The 14,072-nt window shown below is 46.5% G+C and overlaps 1 protein-coding gene across 1 annotated transcript in view; it reads right to left on the minus strand.

Annotated features, from left to right (window-relative positions):
• LOC142570844 (lachesin-like) overlaps window positions 1-14,072 on the minus strand; it is a 103,405-nt gene that overhangs the window by 29,684 nt on the left and 59,649 nt on the right. The window contains exon 3 of the mRNA XM_075679158.1: window positions 13,590-13,696. Within this exon, the coding sequence (XP_075535273.1) occupies window positions 13,590-13,696 (107 nt within the window). The remainder of the gene's footprint in view (window positions 1-13,589; window positions 13,697-14,072) is intronic.

Consider the following 14,072-nt stretch of genomic DNA (forward strand, 5'->3'; position numbering starts at 1 on the left):
GCGGTAAAAGCCCAGGACGTCACGACTAGGTCGTGGGGAAATTACTAAGTGACATGAGGACATGTCTCTGGTTTCTGCGTCTTTTCCGACCTTACTGAGCCTCTTCTAATGACGAGAATAGCTGTTCTGTAATTGCAGAAGCGCAATTTGCTCACGCAGCTCGACTTCATATTCCTCTATCCTGTCCATTTAACCTTCCACCACTATTGGTGCCGTATAAAACGTTAATATGATATCGTTGATTACAACTTATAAGTATCATACGAAGTATCAGAATATGTGCTTTCATGGCAGAACTCTTTTAAAGCACCATTAAATGTCCCTACGGTAGCGTTAAAATGTTTTGTTGCATTCCTCCCGCGTCTGTATTCCCATGACAACTTGGTCAAGGACTCTGCGTCGTGTTCCAGCGAACAAGATGCTATTGCTAGGCGATGCAAAAGAGGCGAACTTTAATGGTTACTGCAGATTCTTTCCTGTCTGTACGCCAAGCATGCTATTACCGATGACAAAGGCCATGCATGAAGTGACCCAATCATATAAAGTGCGCGCGCAGGTGCGCGTACACACGCTCGCACACACGCGCACACACGTACACGCACGCACACGCACGCACACGCACACACACACACACACACACACACACACACACACACACACACACACACACACACACACACACACACACGCACGCACACACGCACACACACATTCACACACACACAGAGAGAGAGAGAGAGAGTGACACTACACCACTATATATTGTCCCGTAGGAAGACGCAGACGAAAAGCTATATACAAGTATATTTACAAGGAAGTGCGCCGCACTTGGCCAAGAGGCAACAGCCCGCGCTAGCCTCTAATCGTCGTCGTGGTCTTCACCCTGCTCGCCTCTTTGTCATGGCAAATACTGTTCCGTAGCACTACCCCCGGCGGCAAAAGCGTCGTGCCGGAGCGACTAAACGCCGGACTCGGAAGCAGTGTAGTAGGCCTTGAGCTATACTGACGTGCACAACATTACTAGATGCCAGAGCAGAGGACGAGGTTGAACGCACAGGAGCAATTTCATACGTCACAATATTACATACACTATATAAGGGTGAGTGCGCACGAAATGAGGACTCTAGATCTTCTTACCGGTCACCGTGAGAAAGCTTGGTATGTTGTTACATTAGGTCTTTCGTTAACAGTAGATGGCTCTTTTTCCTCCGTTACTGGTTATTTTTGCACTTGTTACGGTGTTAGTGCTGAAATCTGGAGCGCCATCGCGTTTCACGTCTGCACGCTGAATGCCCCCAGCACACTTTTATTCCTTCCTAAAGAACATTCGTGCTGGTAGGCGAGCAAAATTTTCGTTTAATTCACAACTTTACAAAGTAGCAGCTTGTGTTGCACATAAATCTGACGCTCTTTTCCAAAACGCACGGTCAGAGCCAGTTTCTCCCTCGTTGTGAGGGTTCTTCCCGCTTTCTTTTCATAGCACGAGCGTAAGGCTCCACGAATACGCGCACACACGCGCGAGCAATTAGGAGCCGGCCATATTCACGCGAATGAGGCGCGCGTATATTTTTACCGGCAAGCAAGCGAAAATATCAGGAGGCCCGCGTATACGGGCGATGGCACGCCGAGAAACGGAGATCTACCGGTGGTGGTGTGGCCGCCTCCCCCCTCCCTTCGCACTGACATCTTTTGCTTTTGTTTTCTTGCTCTTCTTTTTTTTGCCCCACCCTTTCTGCTTTATCCTACGGGTCTCGGCAAAGTCCTCTGGCCGGCCGCCTTCACAGACGCGTGCATGGATCGATGCGCGCGGTGCGCACGGCCAGACCAACAACGAGGCACAGACGTGCCTGACCGGATGCGTGCGTAGCCATTCGTTGCCGCCGCCGCTGCTGCTGCCTGCTGCTGCTGTTGCTGTTGCTGTCGTGTCCACTTTCGTGCTTTCTTTGTGCACGTTTTGCTTCCCGCCTTTTGCGTTCAGCCGACGCCGGCGTGCCTTGTTACCTTAGCTCGATCACCCCATTGTTGCCGTTTCAGCTCTTTTGCAAGGCGGCCCCATTTTTCCATCGCGGCCGCGGCTGGGCGTTCGATTGACAAGCACCGTGTAACGGGCAAGGAGAAGAGCTACGAGGTGAAAAAAATGAAACAAAATACAGCGACACGCGAAAGGGGGGCAAGAATCAGATGCGTGGTGGAGCGTTGTGGACTTTGATGGCATTCTGATAATGGTACGCAGGCAAGTACACTGAAGCCCCGCATTTGTTGTCTCGTTTATTTATTCGTTTTTTTCTCTTCGGACTATAGCTGTCGCCTGTCTGTTCGTGTATACTCTTCCGCTCCTCGTTTCGTTTATCGTGAACCAGCACGGATTCCTATGGTTTCGTACGTGAAGCAAAACTTTGCGCTCGTGTTTAAACCATTGACCTCTTGGGTTGTACTTGCAAGAGTTCAGTCTTGCTTCGACCTATCATGCATTTCTGTTGCCGGGAGCGCTCTGGTCAAGTCGGGAAGTACAGTGCTACGAGGCACACAAACCCCCGAGCTTTTCTCGTGGAAGACTTGTGTCGTTTGCTGCCACAAACTTCCTTGTTTGCAATGTTCAGCGTTATTTAGTTTAAACCAAGTCCTTGAATACTGTTTTATGAAGACCGAGACTGCAAAGTAAAAACAGAGTCCCTCTCGATAACTGATCTAGCGACTAATTGGCTGCCAGGTGTCATGCGCTTGAATCGATTTTTTTTTCTTCTTTAGTAGCATCCAATCATGAGCCGCATAGCTTCCTATAGACACTTTTTTTCTAGCTGGAAAGCTCTTACATTGCGGGTCTGCGACCAACGTTATCACCAAAGTACGCAGTCGAATTCTTACAAATGCTCACTCTTTTCACGTAGGCATGAAGGAAAGTGCCGCATGGAACTTCTGTAGTTGCGACGAGACCACATAACACATCATCTACTGCCCTGCTTTTCATGACGAGAGAACATCCTTGCGCGCTGCCTTAGGACGACTGGACAACAAAATGTTCACGGAAGAAGATATATTGGGACAATGGAATCAACTGTCACCCGCACAAAAAGCGACCATAGTCTTACTAAAGACGACTGGGCTTTCAAAATGTCTTTGAAAGCACAGCGAACGTTGTTGTTTGTGCGTGCGCTTCACCTCTATTACCGCCAACTGCACATGGTAGAAGGCCAAGTACAACTTGGTTAACCTCCTTTGCTACTGTGTCTCTACCCCCACAGAACGGAACATCTGTAGTTGGCGCCTAGTAAATCAGCAAATAGAATTGGCTGATACGGATAAACGTTTTTGGTAAAGAAAGAGGACATAAAAAGAGTTCATTTGCGACCTAAAATTTAAACTGGGGTGTCACAGATATAGTTAACAAGTGTACCATGAAAAAAAAAAGAAACTGGCGTGGGAATTTCTTAACTGATAATCAATATTTTTGAATTTATCAGACTGCTGCAGACTTGTAAAATAAAAAAAGAATGAAAAGTAAAGTTTTTTTTGTAATTAGGCATTTGTACTTGTGCATCGTTTCGATTCCAATTCGCACGTGTCTCTTCATACAACACGTTCATCGAAACCTTTTTTTTCTGAGTATATTTACTCTCGTTCAATGCCGCACATTGCTCATTACTGGTAACGCGGGGGTTATTTGAGTTCTTCTCAGGAAAGCCGACGTCAAGTTGTCCCGCAGCTGAGTCTACCCAACATGTCGTGAATATGCTCCTAATTATACTACCTACAAAGCAGCAAAAAAATAATAAATAATATTTATGATGTCAGACGTCGTATACTGCAATATGGTACAATATCACAACGCTTACGGTAATGAGCGCTTCGCAGTGCCAATGGAATGCGATGTAGTGCGCGGGAACATGCTTTAGGCGGAGGAGATGTACACGATCCGTGAGAACTGGCAGCAACATTACCCCTCCCTATGCGACGGAGAGCCTAATGTGTGAGCAAAGATGCTCGCTGCGCATTTTTTTTTTTCCATTCAGCGATGCACCGCCCGTAAAGCTCATGAGTGCCGCATAGGAGTAATGCATTGCCTCGCTGTAGTACCGTGCAGCATGAGAGCCGCAGCTTGCGTCAGCCATTCAGTAGTCCTGTCGCGCGAGCTCTCTTTCTCGCTGTGCAGCCAACACGCGCAGCTTCCCAACCTTTCCGTACAGCTAACCTACAGCGGTACTGGAGATCGCGTTGCCTTTTCTAGAAGATAATCAATACACACTTTAAGTGGCAGGAGACACGGAGTATTCCGCAAAGGACATTTTTGAATAAGAGCGAGAGAGAGGACATGTGTGGGGCTTTAACCGCAACTGAAAACGTTAGCATTGCTAACACCCTGACATGTTACCCGAAATACTGGGTGAAAGGCGAGACGACACTTGTACAGTGCATACGTATACATAATCGTCACTAACCCGCCATACATATAACCCGATATAAATGGTCTCGTTAATTCCTATAGGCCGATTAGCACTAGCATATGCTTTGAAAAATATGGAACAGGATGCCGCGGTTGTTCTGTGGTCGCGACATTCTTCGGATGCTCAGCAGAAAGGTGTGGGTTCGATCCGCGCTTGCCATGGCTGCAGCCCGAAACGGTCAGAATTAACAGAATGCACCGCATTTAGTTCGAGCATTTGAAAAAGGCACTGTTTCCAAACAGGCCCTCAACTTATTTGGGGCAAGCAAATCACGCACCACTTCATTTATTGGTTTCCCGCGCATCAGGGTTAGATAGAGGGCGCTCCTCCCAACCTTTCCCACCGTACTACCCCCGACCAATCGGAATCCGACTCCCCATAGAAGCATCTACTACAAACGAATACGTATCCCAATCCGTCGCTGTTACGTACCGGATACATACACCGATGGTACATGCCGCGATTGTGGAGAAATAGCCACGTTAGAACAGACACTCTGGCAGTGTGCCCGGTCACGCTCTATCATCGATAACAGCTTGGCCAGATGGGAGGCGGTTCTTCGCAGCCCTCTTCTGGCTGACCAACTCTGGGCTCTCCAGAAGGCCCACGATGCGGCCGAGAGGCTCGGCCTTCCGGTTCCCAAGAGAGAGCGACCCGCTTCTAGCTGGGTGGCTCACGATGTGCAGGACCTCAATGAAGTTTTAACATACCATATGACGCATTGCTCGGATTTTTGTGTGCACGCGGTAAGACAACCTTGAGCCTCCCACAGTGGTACATGCGATACCGCTGGTGCAGTACCCGTTGAGATGTTAATAATAATGAACTATTATTTATATACACTTTGCAGCCAAGAGATGACGAGTGAAGCCGGACGACTCGCCTATAGAGAGACATAATGCAAAAGGATGGATAGTTGTGCGAGTTGGTACGGTAACATATTCTTGGTTTGTAGCGCGAAGGAGTCACACGAAGACTAGGAGAAGAGGGCGAGCGTTAACTCTCAGCTAAATCTTTATTGAAACGATCAACATATATTGTTGACGTTTTGTTGCCCTCGCAAATTGTCAATGATGTGTCCTATCATGACAATGAAAGTTGAGCAGGGGGTGGAATAGCAAAAAGTGATTGCGACGTTAGACATGTGTCCCCTTTCGTATCTTGTAATACTGGTATTGTTTGTCAGATTCCACTCAAGTGCAAGAAGGTTTATATTGGGCAGAGCTACAGGTGACTCAATATCAGACTAAAATAACATAAACAATCACTTAACAACCCTAATATTTCCCATCTAGAGTTACATTGTTCTAATTGCGACTGTAGAAGCTAACCTTTGTTTGAGTACACAAAAGTCCTTTTAAGACACAAATGCCAAACTAAACTAGCAATAATTGAGGCATTTCACACTAAAAGATTAGGAGAGATTTGCGTTAGTCCGGCGCCAATATCACTGTTAGAAACCGAATTTCAATATCTTCTCAGAAAGTGCGTCACTCTCAAGCAGTGCCTTTTATTGTTGTGCTTTTATGGCTTCCCTACCTTTTGACAGGTTTATCTGTTAACTGATAGTCTTTACATCATATAATGTTTGTTTGCTGCGGTTTTTACAATCGCTTATACATATGTTGATCGCTTCCGTAAAGACTTAGTTTATAGTTAGCGCTCGTCCTGTCCCCTTATAGTCTTCGTCTGTGTCCCTTCGCGCCACAAACCAAGAATCTAGAGAGGCTGTTGGTATGATTGTGGCATGATTGTGGCGCAGAGAAGAAGCCGTTGCACCCCCTTCCTTCGTGAATAGACATTTGTCATGTCCATATCTCCCCGTGCATTCTCTCTCTCACTCTCTCTTCTTTTTTTACATTTCACGCCACATTCATATTAGAGACTAACCATCGAAATGCCATCCACATTTCCTTGTTTGTTGCGACTGTGACAGATACGTGTTATAGTGGCCGAAAGCTGGCACTACGTTCTCGAGCGCACAGACGAGTTCGTCATGGGGACGTCGCAGTGTCCACTCCGCTGCCCGGTTTTCGCGAGACCGTCTCTATAGGCGGAGCGTGGCATAAACATTTGACGGGCGACGCCGCGATCTCTCCTTGCCTCGGATTGTGTGAGGAAAAAAAAAAAAGAGAAACGAAAACAACGCCACGAGAAACAATCAAGATCGCTGGCGGTGTTAATGGCGGTTCCTGGCGGGAATAATTCATGAGAGCCGAGGAGGCTCCAATTACGGGGTACCGTACCTACCGTCGTCGCTGTCGCTGGCGTTGTGCATCGCTAAACGCTGTGCCCTGCTTGTACGCCTACGAGCCCGAGTCAGAGAAATGGATAACGCCGTGCGCGCGGTCACATTGGAACGGGGGCGAACTCCCCCGAAGGTCGTTATTTTAACCCCAGTTCAGAGTGACCTAGGTTTTTCTGCTGCGCCGTCAGTCGGTTGTCGCTGTGCTGCAGCGATTCGGTGAAACGTTGGAGGACATTTGTCGAGGTCATTCCTTTGTAATCTCTTTCGTTCGTGTAAATTTACAACATACGACAGGACATAGCTGACGCTGAGCGCTGATCTCGTACTTCGCGTGCCCATTCACATATACATGCAACCCAGCCGCGAGTGTGTGTAATGTATGGCGGTTAGCGGCTGTTACGTTCGCATTAAAAGCAAGGCATTTTGGTTTGTCTCTATGCCATCATCGGAGGTGACGTCACTGCGACGTTTTAGATTTTTTATCTCGCTGATCCTCACATTCCGAACCTCAGGTGCGGAATAATGAAACAATCTATAGTTATTCCTTTTTCGTCATACATAGATCCCCGAGTCGTACTTTGTATGTTCCAGTAAAAAACATCGAAGCGATTTGGAAGCGAGGAAAGTGCCGCGCTTTATTTAACGCTGCTATTGCAATTCAATGTAGCGGAGGATGCAATAATACTTTCGGCCATAGGTATCTGTCTCTGCAGCTGAAGTCGGCATTGGAAGAGTTCTCAAGCTATTCCGTAATGTCCCATTATTGAGACCTTTGTTGCTAAGACTATTGCGTATTTGCGGTACCTATAGTATCACTGTTCTAACGCGCTGGCGATAAGGTCCCATAGAAGGCCAGAAATGTACAGGTTAATCGACACGTATGGAATACACCTTACAAATAAACTTTATACAGACGGTATACTTCCTGAAATGCATGGAATAAAATCGGCAAATACGACATAACAAGCAAGCACACGTATCTTGTGAAATATTAGTCAGCTGGTCTTTGTTGCGAGCTTAGGTTGCCCAGAGCGCTTGAACGATAATGAGGCGTCTCCGCCATGCGTAGATAACCTTGGACAGCTCTGAGCCTGCGCCATGACGACTACGCGATATTCATCTTTTTATCAGTGTTTCCGTGAACGGTGCCTCCAGCAGCAAAGTCTGAACAAAGATGACCGAGTCTTCCAACCATACATGACAACGGCACGGCCGTCATGCTCTTGCAGACGAAGCTCGCCGAATCCATCTGCAACGACCCGTGAATAGCGTTTTAGAGCAGCCGACCCCAGCGAGCTAATCAAGACCTCTTTTTCTTTACCCTGCCTCCTCCCTCTTCCAGCTTCCAATGACTACTAAGACAATGGCGGAGTGATGTGCTTGTGCACACAGCAATAGTGTAGCCGAGACAAATAAAAAGGTGCTCTCAAGCAACACGTATGCCGTAATACTCGTTCTAGCATTCGTGAGCATCCTCTATCCTTTGTCGCATCACGGGAATTGTCTCTCATAGCGTTCCACGAAGCACTGAATAATTACGTCAATAAGGCTGCGTGAAGGGCAGCCCAGTGTCGACAGGGCAGACGTGTCCGTTCTATCCGTCCAAAATCTTCCCCATATCTTATTTCCCACCGAGACCGAAGGCGGCTCACTCATGCGCTGTCCAGCTCCACCCCGCTTCTCTCGCAGCAGACAGACACCACAGTGACGTCCCCCCTTCGAGATAATTAAACTTACTTCAAATAGAGCACGGTCCTCTTCCTATGCAAACCCAGACGCCGAATCACTTGTGCGCACGTGCAGAAGAAAAGAACGAACCAGTTGGAATGCTAATTCGGCTGCAATCGAGGCGAGGCTTAAACCGAGGTTGCACAGCAAGGACGAGCCAACAAACAAAAGTCGACCCGAAGAAGTAACGATGGAAAACTTTCGAGCGTACTTACTTAAATCACCAGCAATCATTAAAAAGAAACGCTAAAGACAGGAGTGTAGTATTCTTGCTGTCCGGTACGCTCCCCCGCCACGAAAGATTAAAAAAAGAAAGCGCGAGATGAAAACTACAAAGTTCTTTTACGGTGACCGAAGGAAAAGCCGAGCTTCACGGACGTCTGCCGGTCCGACAAGGCTGGGGCTGAATTAGTCGCGATTCTTAATTAACGAGAGCGCAGTTGGACGACAAGAGCCAACAACGTCAGGCCCCAGACACGGCGCGAAGGAAATAACGGAAGAAGCACGCAGAAGAAACGGCAACGCGAACGCAGTAAAGCGCCGGAAAGTCGAGCCTGATTAGTAATCTCGCTCGCTGCAGATCTTCTATCTCATGGAGATGCCTCTCACTCTCTCTCTCTCTCTCTCTCTCTTGCTTTTACTCGCACCCTGGATCTTGTTATTGTGGTTCGTTTGAAGGATGTTAATCGACGCGCCAAAGTATTGTTTTCGATACAGAGTGTGGGATCAGAGAGTCCGTATTACATTGAGTGGCCCGAGGGAAAGGGTACATAATCTTTACGGCAAATGGCCCTTACGCTTTGAATTGGGCCGCGGGAGAATCAGTCACGTGTGCTGAGACGGAAGCGATCGGACAAGCTGCCACGCATCCCTGCTGCAGTATACCGATCCCGGCGACATTGCGCTTTCTTTGTCTTTCTTTCTCCGAATCTCCTGCCATCTTTCTTCTAACTGGACGTTTATTACCGTCTTACTTTCTCTCATTCGATGCCCTCCAGGGCTGCTTGGAAAGGACAGGACTGACTCTTACGGCGTCTCAAAGGGACGCACACTGCTTACGAATGATTGAGAATTAAAGACGCCATAGCTGAAGAAATACCTTTGCGCTTTGACGGGCACGTTCGCGTTCCCTCCAAGGTCTATGATATTACGCACTTAAAGGTCAGCCACTCGCGATGCCTCGCTCTCAGCATTAGCATTTGCCCGCGAGGTCCCTGGATCCCCTTCATGCTTCCGCCGTGACGGCTCATCGGAGAGCATGTATGAAGTAACTGCCGTTCAACTTTCGAGCGTTGCGGTTCTTTCTTTCTTTTTCTTTTCTTTTCTTTAATAGGCGGTGCCCACGTTACGATATGCTATGACGCAACTTTCGCGATGCTCGACATAAATTTCTCATAATTTTTTTGACAGGTTAGACGTGCGTTGGTATTTGCGAGGGGCAGAAGGCTGCCTGTAATGAGCAGTTTCGCACGGGTTTGCGCTTTTTTCCATGTGGTGCGCAGCGGACCGCGAAAATTTCTACATTGAAAGCAGCTACGTGAATGAAAGTAAGCCGTTGCAAGTGGCTCAGGTCGATACTCGGGCATGCGAGTGAAATAAAATTTAACGCAGCGTGTGACGCCTCGCAGGTGATTAAATGTTGCCCACGAGGTCAGTTAACCACGAGGCAACACGGATTACCTCCTTCGGCACGACGAAATACTTAAACCTTAGAGATCTAACAACAGTTCCCATGGTCCACAGGTTTTCGTGCCGAATACTAGAAGCACTGTGTCATGGGCCATATATGTAATTACAATTTATGATCATGAGTGATATGGAAGTAATACGTTATTCAGAAGTAATAAAGCAGTTCTCGTGTGCAAATAAATTGAAAGAGGTGCAAATTACTCAGAATTCTCAGCAAAATTACTCACAGAAGTGCATTTCATTTTGACAAGCACTTTTGATAAATGTCACTTTTGTTTTAGTGTCTGATACCTCGCACTCTAAAAATATAGGCTTTATTGATGTCTCGGCAACAAACGCTGTGAATCACGCAATTTCGTGGGTTTCTAGTCAAATAGTAAACAATAAGTATCTACACGTTCGAAGTCAAATACTGAACAATATTCAAGGAGTGCGTAGTAGAAGAAAGAGTCCCATTAAGAACCGAGTAGCACAATACTATTCTTTGGCGTGGCCTGAATGCTATGTATGCTATGCTAGGTAGAGATACCTTAAGGTAATTTATAGTTAGCATATATATATATATATATATATATATATATATATATATATATATATATATATATATATATCGCCAAGTAACAAGGTAATGAAATCCGTCTCTTGCGGAGTCTATGGGACACTCAACGGTCAAAATGTTCCACAGAACTTGCAATCACCTTACGTTCGCAAGACATGAACCACTGAAGAGGCTCAGCACCACTACGTTAACCTCTTAGCTGAACCTAGTAAGGATAACACATTTTGTCTCTTCAGAGGGCCATGCTGCGATGAAAGTCAGTGTATACTAATATGTTTACTTGAACTAAATGGGAGAAAGATGCGAAAGCTGAAAACTCGGTGCACTCAACGAGAATATAAGTTATTTTTCGAAATTGAGCGCAGTACAATGTAGTGATGTAAAGACTACATTCGTTTGGTTCTGTTTCTTTCCTATCATTCACCACTCACGACTGCTAGATCCCGGTGATAACGGAGGCGGACCATTGCTTGTTCTAATGACGAAAACCTTGAAAAGTTAAAGGAAGAGAGAAAGTACACTGTTCCCGGGCACAGCATAAGCGACAAAAGAAAAAAAAATCTGAGGACACCTAATAAAGTTATTACCAACAAGGACACCTAAGCACTTCTTATGAGCTGTGAATGCGCAAGCATTAATGTCCCATTCAACGCCGCTGAGGGGTCATTTGAGTATTCCGCCGCAAGTATTGCACCATAGCGGTAAGTGCTGCCCGAGCCTGCAAGCAGTAGCAGTCTGCGGTGCCAGCGTCGCATGCCACCGTCGTACTGCGCGACGAGATTCCAAAGGAGCAGCAGCGGCCACCAAAGTCAGCAGGGATGCGCAGCACCGAATCCCAGTGAGGGTGAGAGAGAGACAGATACGGAGAGCGGGCCGTCTTCCAAGAGCGAGGATGACGTGGCGTCGCGGGGATGCCCTCTTCCCTCACGCAACGCCTGGCGCATTAGCACATCAGCAGTTGTTCCCTTTCGCCCGCTCTACTTCTTCGAGGCGTGCTCGCGGCGTGGCGCCACAGCCAATGGGAAATCAGGTGCCGTTTCGCTCCTATACAGAGGACAGACGCGAGCTTTTTCTCTCAATGGGCCACTTGACCCTTTCGCACGAAAAAAGAAAGAAAGAAAGTCGCGCTGAAGTATTGCAGTCGTTCGCAGAGGTCAGCTGTTTGAAGGAAGCGCACTACATTCTGCTTTGAGCCGCTTTTACCATACCTATCTCTTTCACACAACAAAGCACAGCCATTATTTCAATAAAGTTGTTTCTCTCTCTCTCTCTCTCTCGTTCCTGTACACAAAATTATTGTAACGTGTGGGATATTCCTCCCCACTGCGCTCATTGCATCCAACTGGATTGCACTCATTCTATTGAGTAGATGCGTGGCATTCCAAATCCAGGGCAGCAAACACGACATTTCCATCTGGTTAAACTCCCTGCCTTTGACAGTATGTTGTTTTATCTCTCTCTCTCTGGAGAGACATACAGAAGGAAAAAAGTCGCAATAGGATGGCTATCCTTTCCGAGCCTTATTAACCTAGCCTAAAACCGCAAATAGAAAAAAAAACGAACGAGAAACTGAAAAAAAAAAGCTTATGGTAGTTAAATAATTTGTTGTGAAGAGACACAATGCCATTTCTTTCATGTTTCTCCAAGTGAAGCTACACTTTTCAATGTTAGATCGCAGCTTGTTAGTTCCAAGAGTATGCTGCGTTCATACTGTAACAAGAACCTCTCCGGAGATTTCATGTATTTCAGTTATTATGCTTCTCAGTCCACTGGCGATCAGTGAAGCTTTTCGGTATTGATGCTGTTTATCACTGATCAGTCACTTTTTCTTTAAGTATGTTCGCCGTTAAAATTGGCTGGCCTCCTCTTATATAGCCAACACTAGCTTTTAAACTGACTATTATTTAATTTAACTTAATTTAATTATTTATACATCAAATGCACTACTGAGGGGGTGTTAACGAGGTGTGGGACTTTAATGACAGGAAACATTCTCCGATACACATTTTGAAAGAGGCGAGGGCATTCCAGTTATTCGCACTTTGTATGAAGGAGGAGAGGAGATGGGAGGAGGTGCGGGCGTGGTCAGGATAAACAGCTTGGCTCTAGCTTGCACGAATATATATATGATCGGTGGCTAGCAGTCATGACGGAATTACCGAGCTGTGAGTTATGGAATTCATAGAATATGTCAAAGCCGGAATATTTTACGTCTGGATTCCAAGCTAGCAAAGTTAGCGTCCTTTGAGTTGGGTGACGTTGGCATGATAAGAAAAGTCAGAAAGGAAGAAAGAATTTGGCTGCATGGTTCTGAACGCTTTCAAGGGCTTTAGGAGGCCTGATTGGCGGCGATACCATATCGAGCGTGTGTTTTCTAGCTTTGGAGTACGTATATACTATACTGGCTCAGGACTTCAGTACGTGTGCGTTTCGTCGTGTGCTGGCGCTCTGAAGGAAATCGTTGCCCAAGTGATCACGAAGAAGTTCACACAGTTCTTGCGCCACAGCTGTATGTAAGGAAGAATGCTGGCCAACAGTGGGTATCACGCATAACATTAAGGAAGGTTATAGACCAATAACAAGCAGGTCTTACGAGCAAAAAACTGCGTCACTACAAGAGCTATGTATTCGCCTGTGATCCTTAGGGTGTTTGTACAGAGAAATGTCTCGCCCCCGTTGCTTGAAATAACTTCCAAGGCTTTCCGCGTAACAGTTAGTCCTTCCTCGCGAAAAAATAAATAAATCGGCATTTAACATTATTTTCTTTTTTAAATTACGAGTTGTTGAACAAGCGTAGTATACGTTAGCATGGCCACGGTAAGCGACGAAGTTACCGCTCACCCATTATTGCGTTTGGACACGGAGTAGGAAAATAACAAGGATCAGACACAGGATTTCTTTTGAAAACGGCGAGGACACTCACCCGGTAGTGGCCCAAGTTATTGACCACACAGGGAAGCTTCACACTGCGGCCCACGATTGCTGTCACGTTTGGCACTGGCTCAGCAAACTCCGGAAGAACTTCGTGATCTGGGGGAAAGAAAAGGAACAAAAAATAAGAACACAGCCTAGAGGCTTTCGAGAACCCTGCTTAAACAGATGTTTGCCACTAGAAAAAATAGCCAGAAAGCAGTAAAAGCAGACCTGTAAAAGAAACAAGACGCGCCCTCAGGAAAGAACACACACCAGCTTGCAAATAATCCCCTGATTGCACCCGGAAAGCTTGCTTGCTTCCTCGGCGGTTAATAAGATTGCACAAACAGGAATCGCGAAAGAAAAAAAATGCAGATGCAGATGCAACGCATGTTGGTAGTTTTGTTGTTTCCGTATCGTAAAAGGCAAAACGTGCCATGCTTTCAACGACGGAAATACCAGTCTGAATGCGTATTAGCTGAGGCGTATAACT

Source organism: Dermacentor variabilis, chromosome 2 (assembly GCF_050947875.1).
Source record: "Dermacentor variabilis isolate Ectoservices chromosome 2, ASM5094787v1, whole genome shotgun sequence".
In the NCBI taxonomy this organism is placed as follows: Eukaryota; Metazoa; Arthropoda; class Arachnida; order Ixodida; family Ixodidae; genus Dermacentor; species Dermacentor variabilis.